This window comes from Colletotrichum fructicola (assembly GCF_000319635.2).
Source record: "Colletotrichum fructicola Nara gc5 chromosome Unknown KSG_Nara_v1_contig01, whole genome shotgun sequence".
Lineage (NCBI taxonomy): Eukaryota > Fungi > Ascomycota > Sordariomycetes > Glomerellales > Glomerellaceae > Colletotrichum > Colletotrichum fructicola.
The window spans coordinates 1566182-1581990 of record NW_027094051.1 but is presented as its reverse complement, the minus strand read 5'-3'; the positions used below and the strand labels follow the sequence as shown (position 1 = coordinate 1581990).

The 15809-nt window shown below is 55.0% G+C and overlaps 3 protein-coding genes across 3 annotated transcripts; 2 read left to right on the top strand and 1 right to left on the bottom strand.

Annotated features, from left to right (window-relative positions):
- Positions 1–759: 759 nt before the first annotated feature.
- On the top strand, positions 760–1094 carry CGGC5_v000460 (uncharacterized protein; the record flags this gene model as incomplete). The annotated part of the gene is made up of 3 exons (XM_066150675.1): positions 760–907; positions 981–996; positions 1055–1094. 3 exons carry the CDS (start codon positions 760–762, stop codon positions 1092–1094), a joined length of 204 nt encoding a protein of 67 aa, XP_066010001.1.
- Positions 1095–1692: 598 nt separating this feature from the next.
- Positions 1693–2436, bottom strand: CGGC5_v000459 (uncharacterized protein; the record flags this gene model as incomplete). Its single annotated transcript, XM_032032442.1, has 1 exon — positions 1693–2436. The coding sequence occupies one exon, from the start codon at positions 2434–2436 to the stop codon at positions 1693–1695; it is 744 nt and encodes a 247-aa protein (XP_031888329.1).
- Positions 2437–13030: 10594 nt separating this feature from the next.
- Positions 13031–14659, top strand: CGGC5_v000458 (uncharacterized protein; the record flags this gene model as incomplete). The annotated part of the gene is made up of 1 exon (XM_032032443.1): positions 13031–14659. The coding sequence occupies one exon, from the start codon at positions 13031–13033 to the stop codon at positions 14657–14659; it is 1629 nt and encodes a 542-aa protein (XP_031888330.1).
- Between the last annotated feature and the right edge of the window lie 1150 nt (positions 14660–15809).

The window sequence follows — 15809 nt, the reverse complement described above, 5'->3', positions numbered from 1 at the left end:
CCATCGGCCCATATTGCTGCGGCGTGCGGGACGCCGATCTTTGCGGGGGAAGGAACGAGGAGTGGGCTCCGGTTGGCTCGGCGCCGCGAAAGAGGACAAACGTCCGGGCCGTTTGCGGCCAAGATTGGACGGCCCGGACCTTTTGGGTCTCATTCTAGAAAGCGAGGACTCAAAACTGCTGGTCCGCACGTGTGAGGCCGAAAGTAAAAAGCAAATCTGCCAGAGGCTCTGGATTAGAACTCTCAGACCGAGGGAAAGGTGCTTCGTGCAGGTATTGTATGTTGTGTCTCGTGAGTGTTCACCTTTAGACAACGCCGTGTTTGCTGGCGCGGCCATCTTTCCCTGCGGCGGCCCGGCGCGGTGCGATCATCAGCCTTACGTCGGACCGCGCACTGATCTTCGTTCTGGTTCTGTTTTCTCTATGCTGGCTGCCTTCGGTCTGACGGTTCAGGAATATGGCGGTATTCTTTCGCTTCTCTTTTAGCATATCGTGGCTGTCACACGAGGATGGAGAGAGGCTGAGGCGCGCGTGAGGCGGTTGGGCTACTGGGGCTTGATATAAATGAAGTCTTTGGATGCTCGTCTAGGGATGGGTATTTGGACTTTGTCCTGTCATATTCGTCCACTGTCCAACCCGGCGCGTGATAACCATCGCGACTTGGTTTATTACCATACTCTAGACGTTAGTCGACCATGTCCGAACCTAGATCAGCGGCGCCGCGCATGACACGCGCTTCCCAAACAACCGGATCAAATACCATGCCCGCAGGATACCCATCACAAGTGCAAGTGAATGCCGAGCTTAGCGTACCTTCAACGTCAGCAACGTCTGGAGACAAACCTCTGATGGGGTACTCGAATAACTTTGATATCGACTGGGTCCTTTCTCTGAAGAGCGATCGTTCGAGTAGCAGCGTGGGCGCAGTCGCGGGATCGACTTGTGCCCGTTGACGATAAGTAATCAAGATCAATTTCGGAAGTAACGGAAGGGAAGATGTAAGTTTTGTAACCATTCCTTGGAGTTCATCTAGATGATGCTGACCAGCTTGATTAGTCTTCAATATGCCGGACCATGTAGCCAGGACATGATCTAATCCGCCAGGGGCAAGAGCCCTGTTTTCCCTGATCAAAGTTGGGGTACAGGATTGCCGGTAGTCATATTCATTATCCCAGCATGAGAGAGTGGAAGAGCAGCAGCTGGGAAATTGGCACTTCCAAGAGCATGCAGTGGTATGCTGCAGAGCTCATCATGAGCTCGATCGGTGGCATTCAGGCGGAAATAATGGAGACATACCATCGCTAGGCCTGAGCGCTGGATCAGTACGAGACGAAAGGCCTCCGGAGAAGGAGACTGTGAGGATGGTTTTCTTTCACGCCTTTTCTGGATAACTGCTGCTTGGAAGCCGCGCATGAGACCTGGGAAATGATAATGTTTGATATACAGGGTTGTGTCGTCAAAGAGGTAGATTTCCATCAGTTCCCTCCTAACAAATAACGCCGCAATGAAGATTAATATTAAATCCTTGAATACTGAAATGTTCCTCGTGGTATCATAATCGTTCATGAAGTCAACTCCGCAAGTGTCACTTCGAACCTCACCACTTACCTCGCTCCCCAACGCTCGTCCTGCACCAAGCGCAACCTTTGCTCTCCATGAAAGTCATGGCCTCGTTCCGTCGATGCTTCAGACGATCAAAACTCTGGCCCGTCCTCGACCCCCCGACAATAAAGCATCCCTTCAACCTCAACAGCGCTCGCAACGCCCCTCCTCACCCTCTCAACAGCCGTCCTCATCTCCCCCCACGTCCAAAACTCATCCATCAGCCCATGCACCTCCGAGAACAACGACGGCAGCCGGTACTCGTCCTCTACGGGCCCCATAACCTTCACGATGCCCCCGGCGCAGACATCCTCCTCCGGCTCCGGCAGCGCCTTGAACTCGACAAACACCACCAGCCGCTGCAGGTCCACAAAGCACCTCCTCAGCGCCTTCAACGCCTCCGCGATGCGCCGTTCGTCGCAGAGCACGGACCAGTGGACGCCGACGTTGCCGACCCCGGGCTTCGTCGTCCAGAGCGAGTCCCACGCCTGGATGCGGCTGCGGTAGACCAGCGGCGGGAGGTAGAAGATGTCGTCGTGCGGGGCGTAGCGCAGCGGCGGCGGCAGCAGGCTGCGTTTGTCGAGGTCGTGGGGGTGCTCAAAGGTTTTGAGGAGGGCCTGGATCGCCCGTCGTGATTCGGAGCACACGGCCAAGCCGACTCGGCGCGGGTGGCGGTATTCGCGGGACGGGCGGACGAGGCCGGTGTCCTCCTTGTATTCGAAGACACGGGTTTCGGAGCCGAAGTTTTCCCAAATGAGCAGGCGCAGCTCAAGCGGGAGCGTCATGAAGGGATGGCATCGCGTTGAGTGTGAGGGGCGATGAACGATGGCCGACATGATTGCATACATGCACAGTCTTGATATCTGTGCAAGATTGTAGTTTGTCTCTGGTTAAGATGAAGAGAAGAAAAATAATCAGGCTGAGCTGAAATCGACTAAAATCGGTTGACAGGTCGAGCTGAGTGAGATTGAGCGCGCCGTCAGCTTATCAACGGCCGGGATGTCGGTGGTTGAGATGCGCGGTGCCCCCCGTTGCGGCGGCCGGCATGCCATGGCTTCTTGGACGAGATGCAGGCTCGCGCTTTCGTCCCAATTTACGCCGACCAAGGGATCTCCTGCTTGTGACGTCGCCTGCCCTGCTGACCCTGCGCCGTCTCTCCACCAAAAGCAAAAGGTTGGGACGAAATTCTTATTCTCAGATTATTTCCAGATTTGGCAATCGCGTTCCCGAGCTCTCTGGACTCCGGCGCGGCGAAGAAAAAGCGTCCAGACCGTCTTTTCGGGAACTCTGGGAAGGGTAGCGTCTTTCCCTCGAATCATAAAGCCCGCACGTCACCGTTCAAGGGGTGATCCATCCCGAGATATCCGACATAGTCTTAAAACGTTGCGTGATCGGATCCGTTAGCTGGAGCTTTTCTCGGGCCAAGCAAGGAAGTCCCCCACAAATCCCACGACTCGTCGTCCCGCAATGTGTCCGGCGGCATGGCCGAAGTGCGCGCCCCATCGCGTTTTGTCATGCAACCAGAGGGGCTGGCAATCAAACTCAATTGATGGTACGAGAGTGATAAGAGTTCCAACGCGCTGAACTTGACATTGGTCTGCATACCAGCGGGCAGGTTTCTTCTCTCGAGTTCGGATGGCTGCAGGCAGAGGAATGCTGCAACGGCGGCTGCAGACTGGCTGCCCGTGGCAGGGAGCGGTGCGGCGCCGAGCGCGGTGTTAATCTCAAACAGGAGGCGGCCGGCGATGTGGACACCCACAAACCCACACCCGGCCGGGGGTCCCAGCGGGCGGCTAGGTAGGTGGCCATCCAAAGCCCGACATCAAAATCTCATGATTGCATACCGGCCATCATCGGCCGTTATTTGACCTGCATGCGCTGTTTCATCAACAGTCGGTGGCGCATTCCAGCGGCAAGGCGTACTTTGCTCGCTTGTCGTCAATATCACCCTGCAAGCTGCCCAGCTGAAAGGATAGTCAGAACCACCCTCTTGAGATGTGCCTGCTCTAACGTGAGCAAGCCATACTTTGCAGATACGATCGCGGAGGTCACCATTCTCTTGTTTCAACACTTTTCAGCCATAGAAACTTCCCAGTCCCCGTCAATCTCTGCCCGCGTCGTCGAGGAAGAGAAAGCATCTCGCTGTGTTTTCCTCGGTGAAGACGACAACATATTGACACGGGTGATCCAACAGTCTCAAGAACGCCGTGGTCGCTTGCCCTGTGCTGACGCTGGAAGCGACATGGTCAGAATGCCTCCAACTAAGGCACTGAGCAAAGACCGCCTTCTTCAGCTTTGAGGCTCTCGCACGGGGAATCACCCAACAGACGGTGAAGCAGTGAACGAAAAGATGTATTTGAGCACAATCATCGAATGAGCAATTGTGTGCCTCCAACAATCCCAATGGTTCACAAACACTGGAATGCGCCTCACCTCAATTTGGGACCCAGGGATGTGTTGCAACAGCCTTGCCTCCTTCTGGAGTGAGAGAAAGTCAGGCAACTTCATTAGCGAGGACTCTCTCGGAACGAAGAGGCTGGTCCCATCCAAGTTTTCCACCACTTGGTGGGAGGATGTCTAGGACTCCATGTTCCAGAAGCCCGTCCGTGGCTGATATCGAACTGAGTCTCCAAGCCAAAGGTGCAGATATCCGGCTTCCTGGTTCGAAGAAGCCGATATCATGGCCCTCTGGCAGTGAGGTGCACCTAGAGATGTCGCTTAGTCCTGTGGCTAAGAAAGGGGGAATTTTCCAGAGACACGCTCAGCTTTTCAATCGATTGAAAATTTCCGGATTTCAAACGTTGTCAACATGGCACTGAGCCGTTGTGCATCGAACATTGACATCGCCGAAGGGTCTGGACATCCGTCCCCTGGCAATGAAACTCCCTGCATTGACCTATTAACAGCTAAAATCGCCCACTTCATTTCCACTCCTCATCCCTCTGCAACTTTGCAGATTACTGTCTCTGGTTATTCTAGACTATGTGAGGGCGAAATAACCGGGCAGATTACAGCATGTCTTGACTTCGCTGAGGAATCCACGAACGCCAATAGATGGGGTTTTGTGAAACGGTCGCGTGGAAATGAAGAGAGACCTCGCTTGTCGAATCCTCGAGATGCGTGTTCCTTTGCCATGTGCGCAACACCCTTGTCCATAATCATGAGCAACTTGGTCGCCCTGCGCTTGCATTGGTACCACGTCTGAACTCACTGAGGCATCAACCACCTGAGGAGCTCTCGCGTCAACGTCTTTAAAGACTACACGTTCTAGACCACGGATAAAAGATGAGCCACAGGGTGGCTTTAGTCCACACGATGAGCAGGGCTGTGGCTTTCGGTGTTACGGCCGTCAGGTTAATGACCAGCAGCAGCCAAGTCATACGGCGTGGCCGGGCCTCTTGATTAGTATTACTCCCAAGTCCATGGAAGAAACTCATCCGGCCGCCGCAATCCGGACTCCGAAGTCAAGATCCGGCCGTACAGCGTACTTCTGACAGAAGGCTGCCTGCAAGTGCATATAGGTATTGGCTGCGTCCAGATGGCAGTAGGCGGCATTGGGCGTCGCCATTGACTTCCGGTTGCTGCACATCGAGCATCCGCTGCAGTACGTGGTGGCTTGACGCACCTCATCAGGGCCGATCTCACTCTGTGATCCCACGTTGATGTTTGACTTGCCCCTTGCCTCAGTCGCTCTCCATTTCTGGAACACCAACGGCGGCATCCTCGTCATCACCATCGCCATCAACGCGAATGCTCTGACGTGTGGCCAATGATGCCATGCTCATATGTTGCTTTTTCTCTCCGTAAAATACCTCATCAATGCTTAATAGAAGTACGTTGATGTCTCTCCAAGTGTGTTGACCACGGCAAGGCAGGCTGTCAACCGCAAATGTGCAAGGCCCACGCGTGGCTTCTGAGGTTGACGAGACTCACCCAGAGTCCCCATGAAATCCTGCGGAAGGTACCGCGACACATGTGCCGGAAATATGTGATCCGCTGAAAACGGCGATGATTCGACTGAGGTTGGTAAGGGTGTGAGTGGCGTTCTGACCCAAGACTTCCACAGCTGGCTTAGCAGCCGATGGTACAGCTCGGGAGGCTGCATCTGCAATAAGATACGAAGCTACCAGGTGTAATTACATCGGTAACGCCTAGGGAGATCGGATGGAAGGATTGCCTGAAATTAGATTGGGCGGCTTCGTGAGACGGAACGCTTGTGTCGTGAACCCGGTGCAACGGGTCGAGGTTACGGCCGCCCGCAAGGACCCGAACGCTTCGGATGGCAGAGTCGGGGCGAGGAGAACTAGAACCGAAAACCAGATAGGTCTTGATATCAGATACTCGGAGTAAACGATTGACGTTCGTGACCTTGCTTGCGCATGACGGGTCGAATGCCGAGTTCTCGATGGCCCAATCATCGGCTTCAAGCCTCATAATCGCACCACGCCGGAAAAGTAGTATCAGTTGCACGCAAGCGAATTGACAAAATAGCCCGTGATGAGAGGTATCGTGATGTCAATGCCTGCCGCCAGCGCAAATGGGTCGTCCTGCCTGGATTAATGTTCCAGCGGGCCGCGGTTTTTGAACCGCACTCATGAAGCCATTGTGCTCTCTCGAAGTGATCGACGATGCGCTAAATTACGTAGTGTCTCGAGCTTCGATGAGCCCAGTGGTGTGGTTCTCATCTGCCAATCTTGTCCAAGGTGGGTGTGATCGACGAAGGCATAAGTGCAGCAGCATCATTCCCGTCACCGAACAGCTTCTAATATGATGACATCGGCTTAACGTAACTGATGCGCTTCTAGTCAGCATCAAACATATCGTTCGCATGGAAGTGGAAAGAAATGCCTCAGTCTCTCACTGCGGACTGTGCAAAGTCGGAGGCCTGACCTTTGCAGCCGCTAAGGTTGTGGTAGTGCAGTCAATAATGTTGCTTTTTCTTGCCTGCGCCATCCTCGTTATGCAGGTCTCAAGACTAGTTCCGCTGAAAGAGAAACATGAGCCACCGGATGTACAACGAAGAGGCCGCGAAAGCTCCCACAACCGCAACGCTGCATGCCCTTGTTGCTCGCCCACTCTTTATTTTTGGGGGAGTTTGGGGGGGCAAGTTGATGTCTTAACAGTGCCATGGGGTGGCTGGATCGAGAGTTTGCTGTTCGACTAGTCACTGCTGCTGAGCTGCATCTCACAGCAGGTAATCAATAGTTGAACGTTTTGACCACTCAATCAAGTCAAGCCAGCAGTCCCAGGACGGTTGTACCGGGTTCTCCGGCCGCTGAGTGCCGCTGCCAAAAGCTCTCAATCTCAAGCTCAAGCTCAGTATCAGATTTCGAGTGATGCGTTATCAGAGTCCCCTTGCTTCTGGCCGTCTAGACCAGCACGTGGAGAATCAAGCGCAGGGAGAATGCGGCAAAGACTTCCGTCGGATGAGACCTCCCCGTTGCTACTGTAAGTTGGAGCCGTCCAAGTGTTGCCTGATCTAGGTGAGGGAGACAGCTAACATCCGATGATGGACTTGATATTTGGAAAAGAAAGCATCGGAAGTTGTAGTGCTGATTCGAAAACCTCAGCCTGCAGAGGAGAACACTGCGATGTTTAGTGCTGCCAATCACAAGCCTCCAGATAGAAACCGATCAGAAAAGGTCGATTAAGTGCACAAGCTAGCTTAGCTTCCCCGATCAGAGTCTTTGTAGCGGGCCTCGGCTTGTGCGCTTGCATGCATTCGGAAACGTAGGTTGCAGCCTCCGGAGCTCTTGTCTCAGTCGTCAGCTACGATGTTTCCATCCTTAGACCGGTCTGACTTGATGAGACGGTCACCAAGGACCCTGAAAACAGGCACTTCGCCAATGGCAGATTTCAGTAGGTGCCGTTACGTATCGTTGAGGATAAGGTTTGCGGGTAGACATCCAATGAGGAGAATCTGGCCATCTCATGGACGACGATGTAACGGAGGCTCTTGAAACTGGCGTGATGCCGACACACTGAGCAGACGTGCAAGTACAGGTATGGTTGCGGTGGCAGCAAGCCAGCAACGTATGCACCGGACAGATCCGCCCGGTACCTAGTTTAAGTGCAAAGGAAACCTCACACGGGACCATAGACGCCGAGAGATTGCGGTAGATGAGTGAGGTGAATGCAACGGCTATGATGGGTTCCTCGTCAAGCGCGCGCTCGTGCCCGTACAGCCAGCTGTGGCGAACCCCAGCCCTGCTGGAAACTGCTGTAACGGAGGCGTTTTCGTTGGCCGAAGTCGCTGCTCGAATCAAGGTCCAGGACACGTCTAGTTTTGATGTCGACAGCCTCCTTGCGCAAGTAGCTGGACAAGCTGAGTGGCTCGTCCCTTGCATCTTTCTTATCATCCCTTAGGACACACTTGTTGCGCAAAGACGTGGGGACGACTGCACCGTTGGCAGTGAGTCTTATGCAACTCTCCCTGCGCGCGGATGATTTTCGGATCGCACGAATAGAAGTTGTAGAAGTTGAATATGCAATAGTGGTCGCAAGAGCCGCTGGCTGTCTGAGCTGGCGTCGGACCGCGAGCTAAAAGTGAGGGAGCACATCGGTGCGACACAAGGATCATCAGGAGCTCTAGCACTCCCGAGCAGCCGTCGTTGGCGTTGATCCAAGTCGATGAAGGCCTAAAATCTGAATTCTGGACCCTGCATCGGGAACGTTTCGCGGCCGTACGGTAGTGTCATCTCGTCACAAGAACCAAGCCATTGGTGGCTGGACTGAGCTGATGACAGAAAGGAGACTTCGTGGCTGCGTTCGGCAACAGCAATGGCCGTTTTGGTAATGCGGAGCCTCGGCGAAGATTGATATGGAGACCTTTGGTCAAGGGTTCAATTTGTCAGACCAGTCGGGATTTTGCAAGGCCCAAATGTAATTACGTATGGGCAGAAATGAGTTGCTTCCGAAGCTAGGGTAGCATGCTAGTGGGGGTTTCGCAGGTTTTTTTTTTTTCTTGTTGGCGGTCTATTGCTGTTGGAGACAGCTAACGGTCTCGACACAAGGCTAGGGTGCGGGCATGTCGCGTGTGCCATATGCTGTGGTGAAGTCAAGCCCTCGGCGTATCGTGATGCAGCCGAGCAAAACGCAAAGTAGCGAGCATGTGAGGGTTGGAATAAGACCTGGGTTGGGTTTTCCGTGCTTGACGCGGGGCGAACAGATTGGGGGTGCGAGGTCTGCGATGGTTGCGATGAAGTTCGTAGAAAAACTCGTCTGATGTTGTCAACGAGTTATGCGTTCGCATTAGCGGCGGCGATCTATACCTTGGGAGCGAGGTTGCATCTGCACTCCTGAGCCCAAATTGATGGCTGATGCAACTTGCTCGAGGGGCGCCGCGAGCGTTGCCTGGCCCTAGCCGTTGGGTTTTGGGCAAAGGGAGTTTTCCCCCTTGCGCTCTGACGATGAGGCGAGTCGTGTCAGTCGGCTTGACAGGCAAACAGGATGCGGACCAGCAGTCACCAGTGCAGACTTGCAGCAGCGTGACCATGGAAATGGCAGTGGCAGTGTGGCACCCGGCGTTGAAGACGACGCTCGAGCCCGCCTCGGTTTGCATGCAAGCGAGAGAGGTGTGCTTGGGTGCGTGTGTGGTGCTGTCAATAAGAGACGCCGTTATGTCAAAGCTTCAACTTCAGTGGCTACTGGTCGGGAGCCGGGGTCGAGGGGAGTCGATCCTCAAGTCATCACGTCGAACCGGCGCACTGAGTGCCCGAACCATTCCTGATTCCGGGTGTTTGGCCGGCTTGAACAATTTGCTCGTCAGGGAGAACCATAAAGTATTGCGTGCATGGCGTGTCCGAACGGATAAGCGACCCTTTCTGCGGGGGGGCAGCTGCCTGAGGTGGGCGCTGTAATTGCAGCATCGCACCAGATGTTCTGAGGTCATTGATTCAGGAGCTTTTGTCTCGTCTTGAGTTTATTCCGCATGTTTATTCCGTGGTCTCGGCGGCGGCGTGGCTTTTGCGCTGGAACCCGGGGTTTGCTTGCACGAAGACGGAGAATTCGAGTGGTGATTGATGTCAGGAGCGGCGAGTGGATGTCATCCCTCCACTGACAGTGCCGTGACAGGGAACACGGGGGTTACACAGAGGCGAGTAAGGTGAAGAAGTCTCCGTAGGGCGATTGAGTCTTGGCCGGGATTGGTTGGCAGTTTTAGAGGCGCACTCAAGTTGGGGGCTTGTCAATCCCAAAGGAGGAAGCGCCGTTTGCCGACTTTCCATCCAGATTGGAGCCTCGAGGTTGAAATTTTGGACCGTGAGATTTGGTGACATTGTTGGTGGTTTTTTTTTTTCTTGCTTTGACCTCCGAAGCCGCGTTGCGCGTCCCGCAGAAGAGAGGGGAACGGTCGGCACAAGAAAGATTCGAAGAGGGGCAGGGAGGAGCAGAAAAAAAAGTGAAAAAATCGGTCATACGGCGCAGACGATGAAAAAGAAACGAAACGAAACATTGTGATAAGTCGGCAACGATGTACCTCAGTCGTAAGTAAGGTAGAGAGAGGCATGCCGCATGCATGGAGGTGCTGCGGGAGAGGATCCGGGAGGTCTGGGCGAAATGACAGAAGCGTCTAAAAGCGAGGAAAGGAGCGACGTGATTGGGTCAGCAGGTGGTCACTTGCATTTGCATGCAGTTGCCGTACCTAAGGCACCTCACCTGGCCCCTTCCTGCCCTGCTTGCCTGCCTCCTCGCGCCTGCCTCCTGGCTCCTGCCTGCCTCGTGCTGCTCGCCGCCTCCACTGTCTGCAGGTACAGAGCAGGAGCAGCAGCCAGAGCGCAGGGTGTTCCTGCCTTCTCCCTTGCTTTATTCACTTGGAAGTGAGATCGGGTAGGTACGATGGTGTTTCCTTCGTGCCTTTCTAGGCAATGTCATACCATGCCGTCCTGATGTCCTCATCTCCTGCCTCTTGACTTCGTCCATCATCTCGGGCAAGACTCAAGACTCAAGACTCCGGTGTATATGCAACGCTCGTTCCTCGTTCCTCAGATGAACCCTTGTCGCGTGCTCGAGCGCAGTTTACCTTCCATCATGACAATATTCACTCAATGCCTTTGTGTGCCTTGACTCTTGCTTCCCTAATGACTTTGAGACAGGAAACTCCAGAGTCGCACTTCTGCGGAGCTGTGCATTCAACCTTGCTGCTGTTGCCATTTGAGGAATCGAATAGGCGCCTTATCTTGGTTCGTCCCTCTCGTGCTCAAGCTTTGGGTCGCTTAGAGTGAGGTGCCCAAGCGGACGGAAGACAGACCCAGACTCAGGCCCAGCGACGATGGAGTCCTCGAGTCCCCTCTTTGCATCTCTTTTTCCCTGGACAACGACCCGACCACAGCGACGACAACGACGACGGCCATGTCAGTGCGAGCGTCCCTTTGGAGTGCCCTCGAGAAACATGGCCAGTCACAACGTCCGTGAGCCCTTCACAATCCCTGCCTAGCCATGAGCGAACCCCCCTGTCGTCCTTGCAGCGTTTCCACCCACATCCACTGAAAAAGTCCGCAGTTGCTCTTTTGGCGGCTCCATCACGGGTTTTGGCGTCCCACTTGCTCCTGCCCACCTCCAGGTGCAGTCCACACCAGTCACAGTCCGGTCCAGTGTGGTGTCGCCTCTCCCGTCCGCGGACTCATCCCCCGGTCTGCGCCTTCCCTGGGACGGAGACGCATGTGGCACCCGAGTCCAGAGCTAAGGGCGGTACGTACCTTTTGGCCCTAGCTTCATCCGTGGATGTGAATCTCTCTCCCAGTTGCCAGGTGCAGTCCAGTCCATCGTCCTCCACTCCCTCGTCCAGTCCCAGTCCTAGTCCCAGTCCCAGCTTCTCTGCGACCTTTCTCCCAGCTGCTGCTGCGTATCCGTCCTTTTCCATTTGCTGGACGTACCTAACGCACGACACTAACTTTTTCTGCCTATCCGTACCTGCCTTTCCTACCTTACCTTACTACTACTAATGCCGTACTCCCTCAACCACCACCACCACCATCACCCACTCCCGCTCCCACTACTTCCACTCCCGTCAGAGCAACCACCTTACATCAAAGACACCCGCAGAGTCAGGAAACGTCCAAGACAAGACAAGCCACATCTCTGAGGTGCAGCTCCCGTCCGCTGGGTGGCAGCTCGACATGGACCTGGACCTGGACCCAGAACGAACCGAACTTTGACCCGACCCAGACGGGACTCTCGACACCACTCTCGACACTGCATCTGAGCACACACCCTCCTTCGTCTTCTTTTTTCACTTCCGTGGACGTGGGCCACTCGAGGACGACCTCTCCCGTCCCTCCAGCCCGCCGCCGCCTCCTTCATCACACCCCTCCCCTCCTCAGCATTGGCTGTCTCCGGGTTTCAACACGCCTCGAGCATCTTAAAGCCTTCACTGTCTCCGGACCCTTCAAAGACCGTGTCCCTCCTTCGGCTCTGTGCTGATCTTCGGTCGACTCTTAGTTCTCTAATCCCAAGACTCCGGGGTATCATACCTTAATTCCTCCCCTTCGGCCCTTTCAGATCGGCTTCATCCTGTCTGCTCCCGAGTCACAACCGATACCTTGCCTACCTACACTACAGCTCACAATTCACCTTTCTTTCCACTTTTCTCCCGTTTCTTTTTCCATCATCGGCCTCACCTGCCGTACTTTAGTGTCTTGCGCCCCTTCCTCCTCCATCAGGCTCCTTTTCCTTTTCTTATACGCGAGCCACCACCCAGACTTCGCTCGACCCAAAGCCAGAACCAGAACGCAGACGGCCCCTCTCATATATATTGCGATCCATCTCACCTCGACCACTGTCTCACCGAGTCGTCATACAACCTTCATCGCACAAACACGTCCTTCGGCCAATCACCCCACGCCCTTCTCGATCAGGGTCTCTGTGTCACCCGTCTTCGGCTCATCGCCCTCGAACACGCTCAACCGACGTCGCGCAGGCGAGGAGGATCAAGTCAGCTTGTCTTGTGCCCAGCACTTCGCCTTATTACCCTCCTGCCCTCGCGTCACCATTGGTGTTCTGGATTCCTCACAGCCGATCCGGTGAGACTCGATTCACTCCACGTAATCGACTCTTGCCCGACTCCTTCCTAGACGGCAATCGCTCCTGCCCGGGTGTTCCTGCCTTCCGTCGTGGTCGCCGAGCTCTTGTCTCACCGTGACCTCACCTCAGCCAGCGTCCCAACATTGCGGCCGAGGCGTCTTGCTCCTTCCCTCTCACACCTCGACTACCACAAACTTTTCCCTCTTACGGATTACTCCTTTCTTATTTCCTCTCCCTCGTCCCACCATCATCTCTTCCTCTTAACTTATAATTCTTAAGTGGTATGTGCGCCCCGCGTCAACCCAGCTTCTTTGTCGCATACACCTCTTCTTCCCAGAACGAGAGCAACTCACCAACACTTACACTAATAGATACACACCAAAAGCCGACTGGTGTCAGGCCTCAATCACCATGCCTAATAGTTTTGATCGCCTCGAGAGGCTCTTCTCTAAGAGAAAAGACCTCACGATTCAGACCACACCAGCACCCTTCGAGTACACGGGGCCCAAAACCGCCAGCCTGGATCACAGCTTTCCTCAGCCGTCGTTCATTCGTCCCCGCGTTTCTCGGATGAAAGCCAGAGATGAGCGCATAGTAGCTTCGCAGAATGAAAGGCGCGCGCAAAGTCTCCCGGAGAACCAGTCCGAGCGCGTCTCAATCCACATCTCTCACTTGAGCAGTTCGAGCGCAACCACCCTCAACCTCCCAGCCCGCTCCATGTCACTTAATCAACGCAGAGAAACTCAGACAGTGGCAAGTCTGCGCGGCTTCGACTTTCCTGCTCCTCCCACAGGCCGCCTGCCGGCTTCGCCCGCTTGCGCTACGTCGTCGCCCAGAACTCTACCCGCAATGCATAAAGTTTCCCCCGAGCACCGCCACAGCTCTGTCATACTACCTCCGAGAGCTGACACCCCACCCTCTTCCGACCATGAAGACGACTCAAGCATAAAGAGCTCCCAGGTTGGCCGGCCCTCGTCGGCCATGAGCAGCGACTTGCCCACCCCCGCCGCATCACCCGAAATGAAGCCTGTTCACGAAAAGCGATCATCAAGAGATCCTGCAGAGCTGAGCCTGGCCAAGCGAAAGGCCGTCGCCGCTGCGACACGTCGTCGGAGAGAAGACAAGGCTGCATCATTACGCCGCCCCCGCGAGTCGAGGTCTCATCGGTCTGCTACGTCATCCAGCCAAATTCTCAAGGGAGGAGATGTTAGAGACTTTTTCGCCCTTTCCGACGACGACATCTTGGAGGAGCCAGAGCTGGAGGAAGTTCCAGACACGCCGATCATCCCCGCCCCCCTCAGGTCGCCTCCGTCGCCTCCAACCCCGGCTTCGACATCTTCTGCTCCCCGCTCAAGGCGGACCTCATCGATTTATGCCGACGACGTCGCCAAGGAAGGAGCTCTTCAGGTGGCTCAGATCGCCGCTAAGCACAATTTCGACCTTGTCTACATTGTCAACCTGTGGCCTGAGTACGCATCCGATTTTCCGTCATCGCCGTACCGGGCTTCGCTGGACCTGTCCTCGTCACGGCCATCCAGCGTGAGGAACTCACTGCTCGGACCTATGGAGGGCCTTGCCGTGGAATCAGCGCCAGGCATGACAGGTCGCCTCCTCGCGGCTTACGGACTGTCAAACCTCAACAGCCCTTTCCGCATTTCTGCCAATGTTCAAGCCAAGATTCTGAAGCACGAAGGATGGATGGAGTACCGCAGCGATGACGCAAAGGACGGCGAGTTCGCTCGCGGTTACGGCCACGCTTTCCACACTGCTGTCGGACGCAGAGGCTCAGCCAACTCCAGCCCTCGCAGCTCAAGCTCTCAAGACATCTTGCACAACGATCGCGGCATTGTCTTTGCTGCTTATCGCTACCCCGGCAAGGATTCCACCGCGGCCGGATGCTCCAAGGAGGAGCTTGAGTCTCTCCGCGCCGATGCCGAGGGGCTTGTGGACTACCTCGTGGCGATTCACAAGGCCAGACGCCTTCGTGATCCCATGACCCTTCAAACACTCACCGATGAGGAAGAAACCTTCTCGTCATGACCAGTGAGGCTACACGCCTGACGCGCCTGCAGCACCCCACCCTGCAGCTACGACTGTTTTTCCGATTTACGCCATACGCCAGCAGTGGGACGGACCACAGATGATCAACGATTCTTCATTCTTTCACTTTTTCTTTGTCAGGATTTACATTCTATTGCGATTCGGTTTCTTCGATATGATACCACATGGAGAGCGTCGTCTTTTTTATTCATGACATCGGCTTCGTCATTTAGCTCAAAAGAGACAAGTTAGTCGTCCTCTGTGACGAGTTCGGGTGCTCTCTGTTCGACACCAATCTCAGGACTTTACGTGGATGGTAGTGGTGGATTGGGAAGGCGCGTCATGAAAGCGTGGCTCACGGTTGGCATGCGAGATGTTGGTGGACTGGTGTCTTCGGACTTTGCTACATAGCTGGCGGACCTCAGTCCGTAATGAATCAAAAAGCATCATGATTCCTCACTTTTTTTACTTCACATACCTTGCGTGATTGCATGCGTATCCTCAGCGCTCGAGCGGAGTCGAATGTCTACGTCATGAAACCTGATGACCCTCGGCTTCACCGGTAAAGAATCACTCAAAAAATAGCCACAACAATCCGATGTTTCCCAACCATGGACTTTTTTTTTTCTCGTATGCCCCAAATTAAGCACCGTCAGCCAGCCCGCATGCCCAGATAGACGAACCAACCCCGCGTCGGCCGGCGAGTCGTGGCTCCCAAAAGAGAGGTGTATCTTGGAGGCTGAGCTGTCAACGCCGCGCCGCAGCGGGTTGCCTCAAGGGTCTCCGCTGGAAGAAAAAGCCCGCCCGCCGCCACAAAGCAAGGTTTTCCGATCGAGAACGAACGCGAACAGCAGTTCAACGGGCGGGCAAGGCAAGGCAAGGCCTGGCAAACCGGCACGCCGGGGAACCCCCTTGTTGAAACTTCCCGCGACGCTGGTTGGGTGGGGGTGGAGATCCGGGTGTCGTGCGTGGTAACTGGGTGCTGTGGCCGCGGCGACATGGGGGAGGGGGAAAGCTGGGAGGGGGATGGACCTTGAAGCTGGAGGAGGAGGAGGCTCGCGGATACGGTATCCTTGGCCCTTGCTGGACTTGCCAGTGCAACATGGTTACACGACGGAACGGACGCCCGCCGCACGCCATGTGGCCTGTA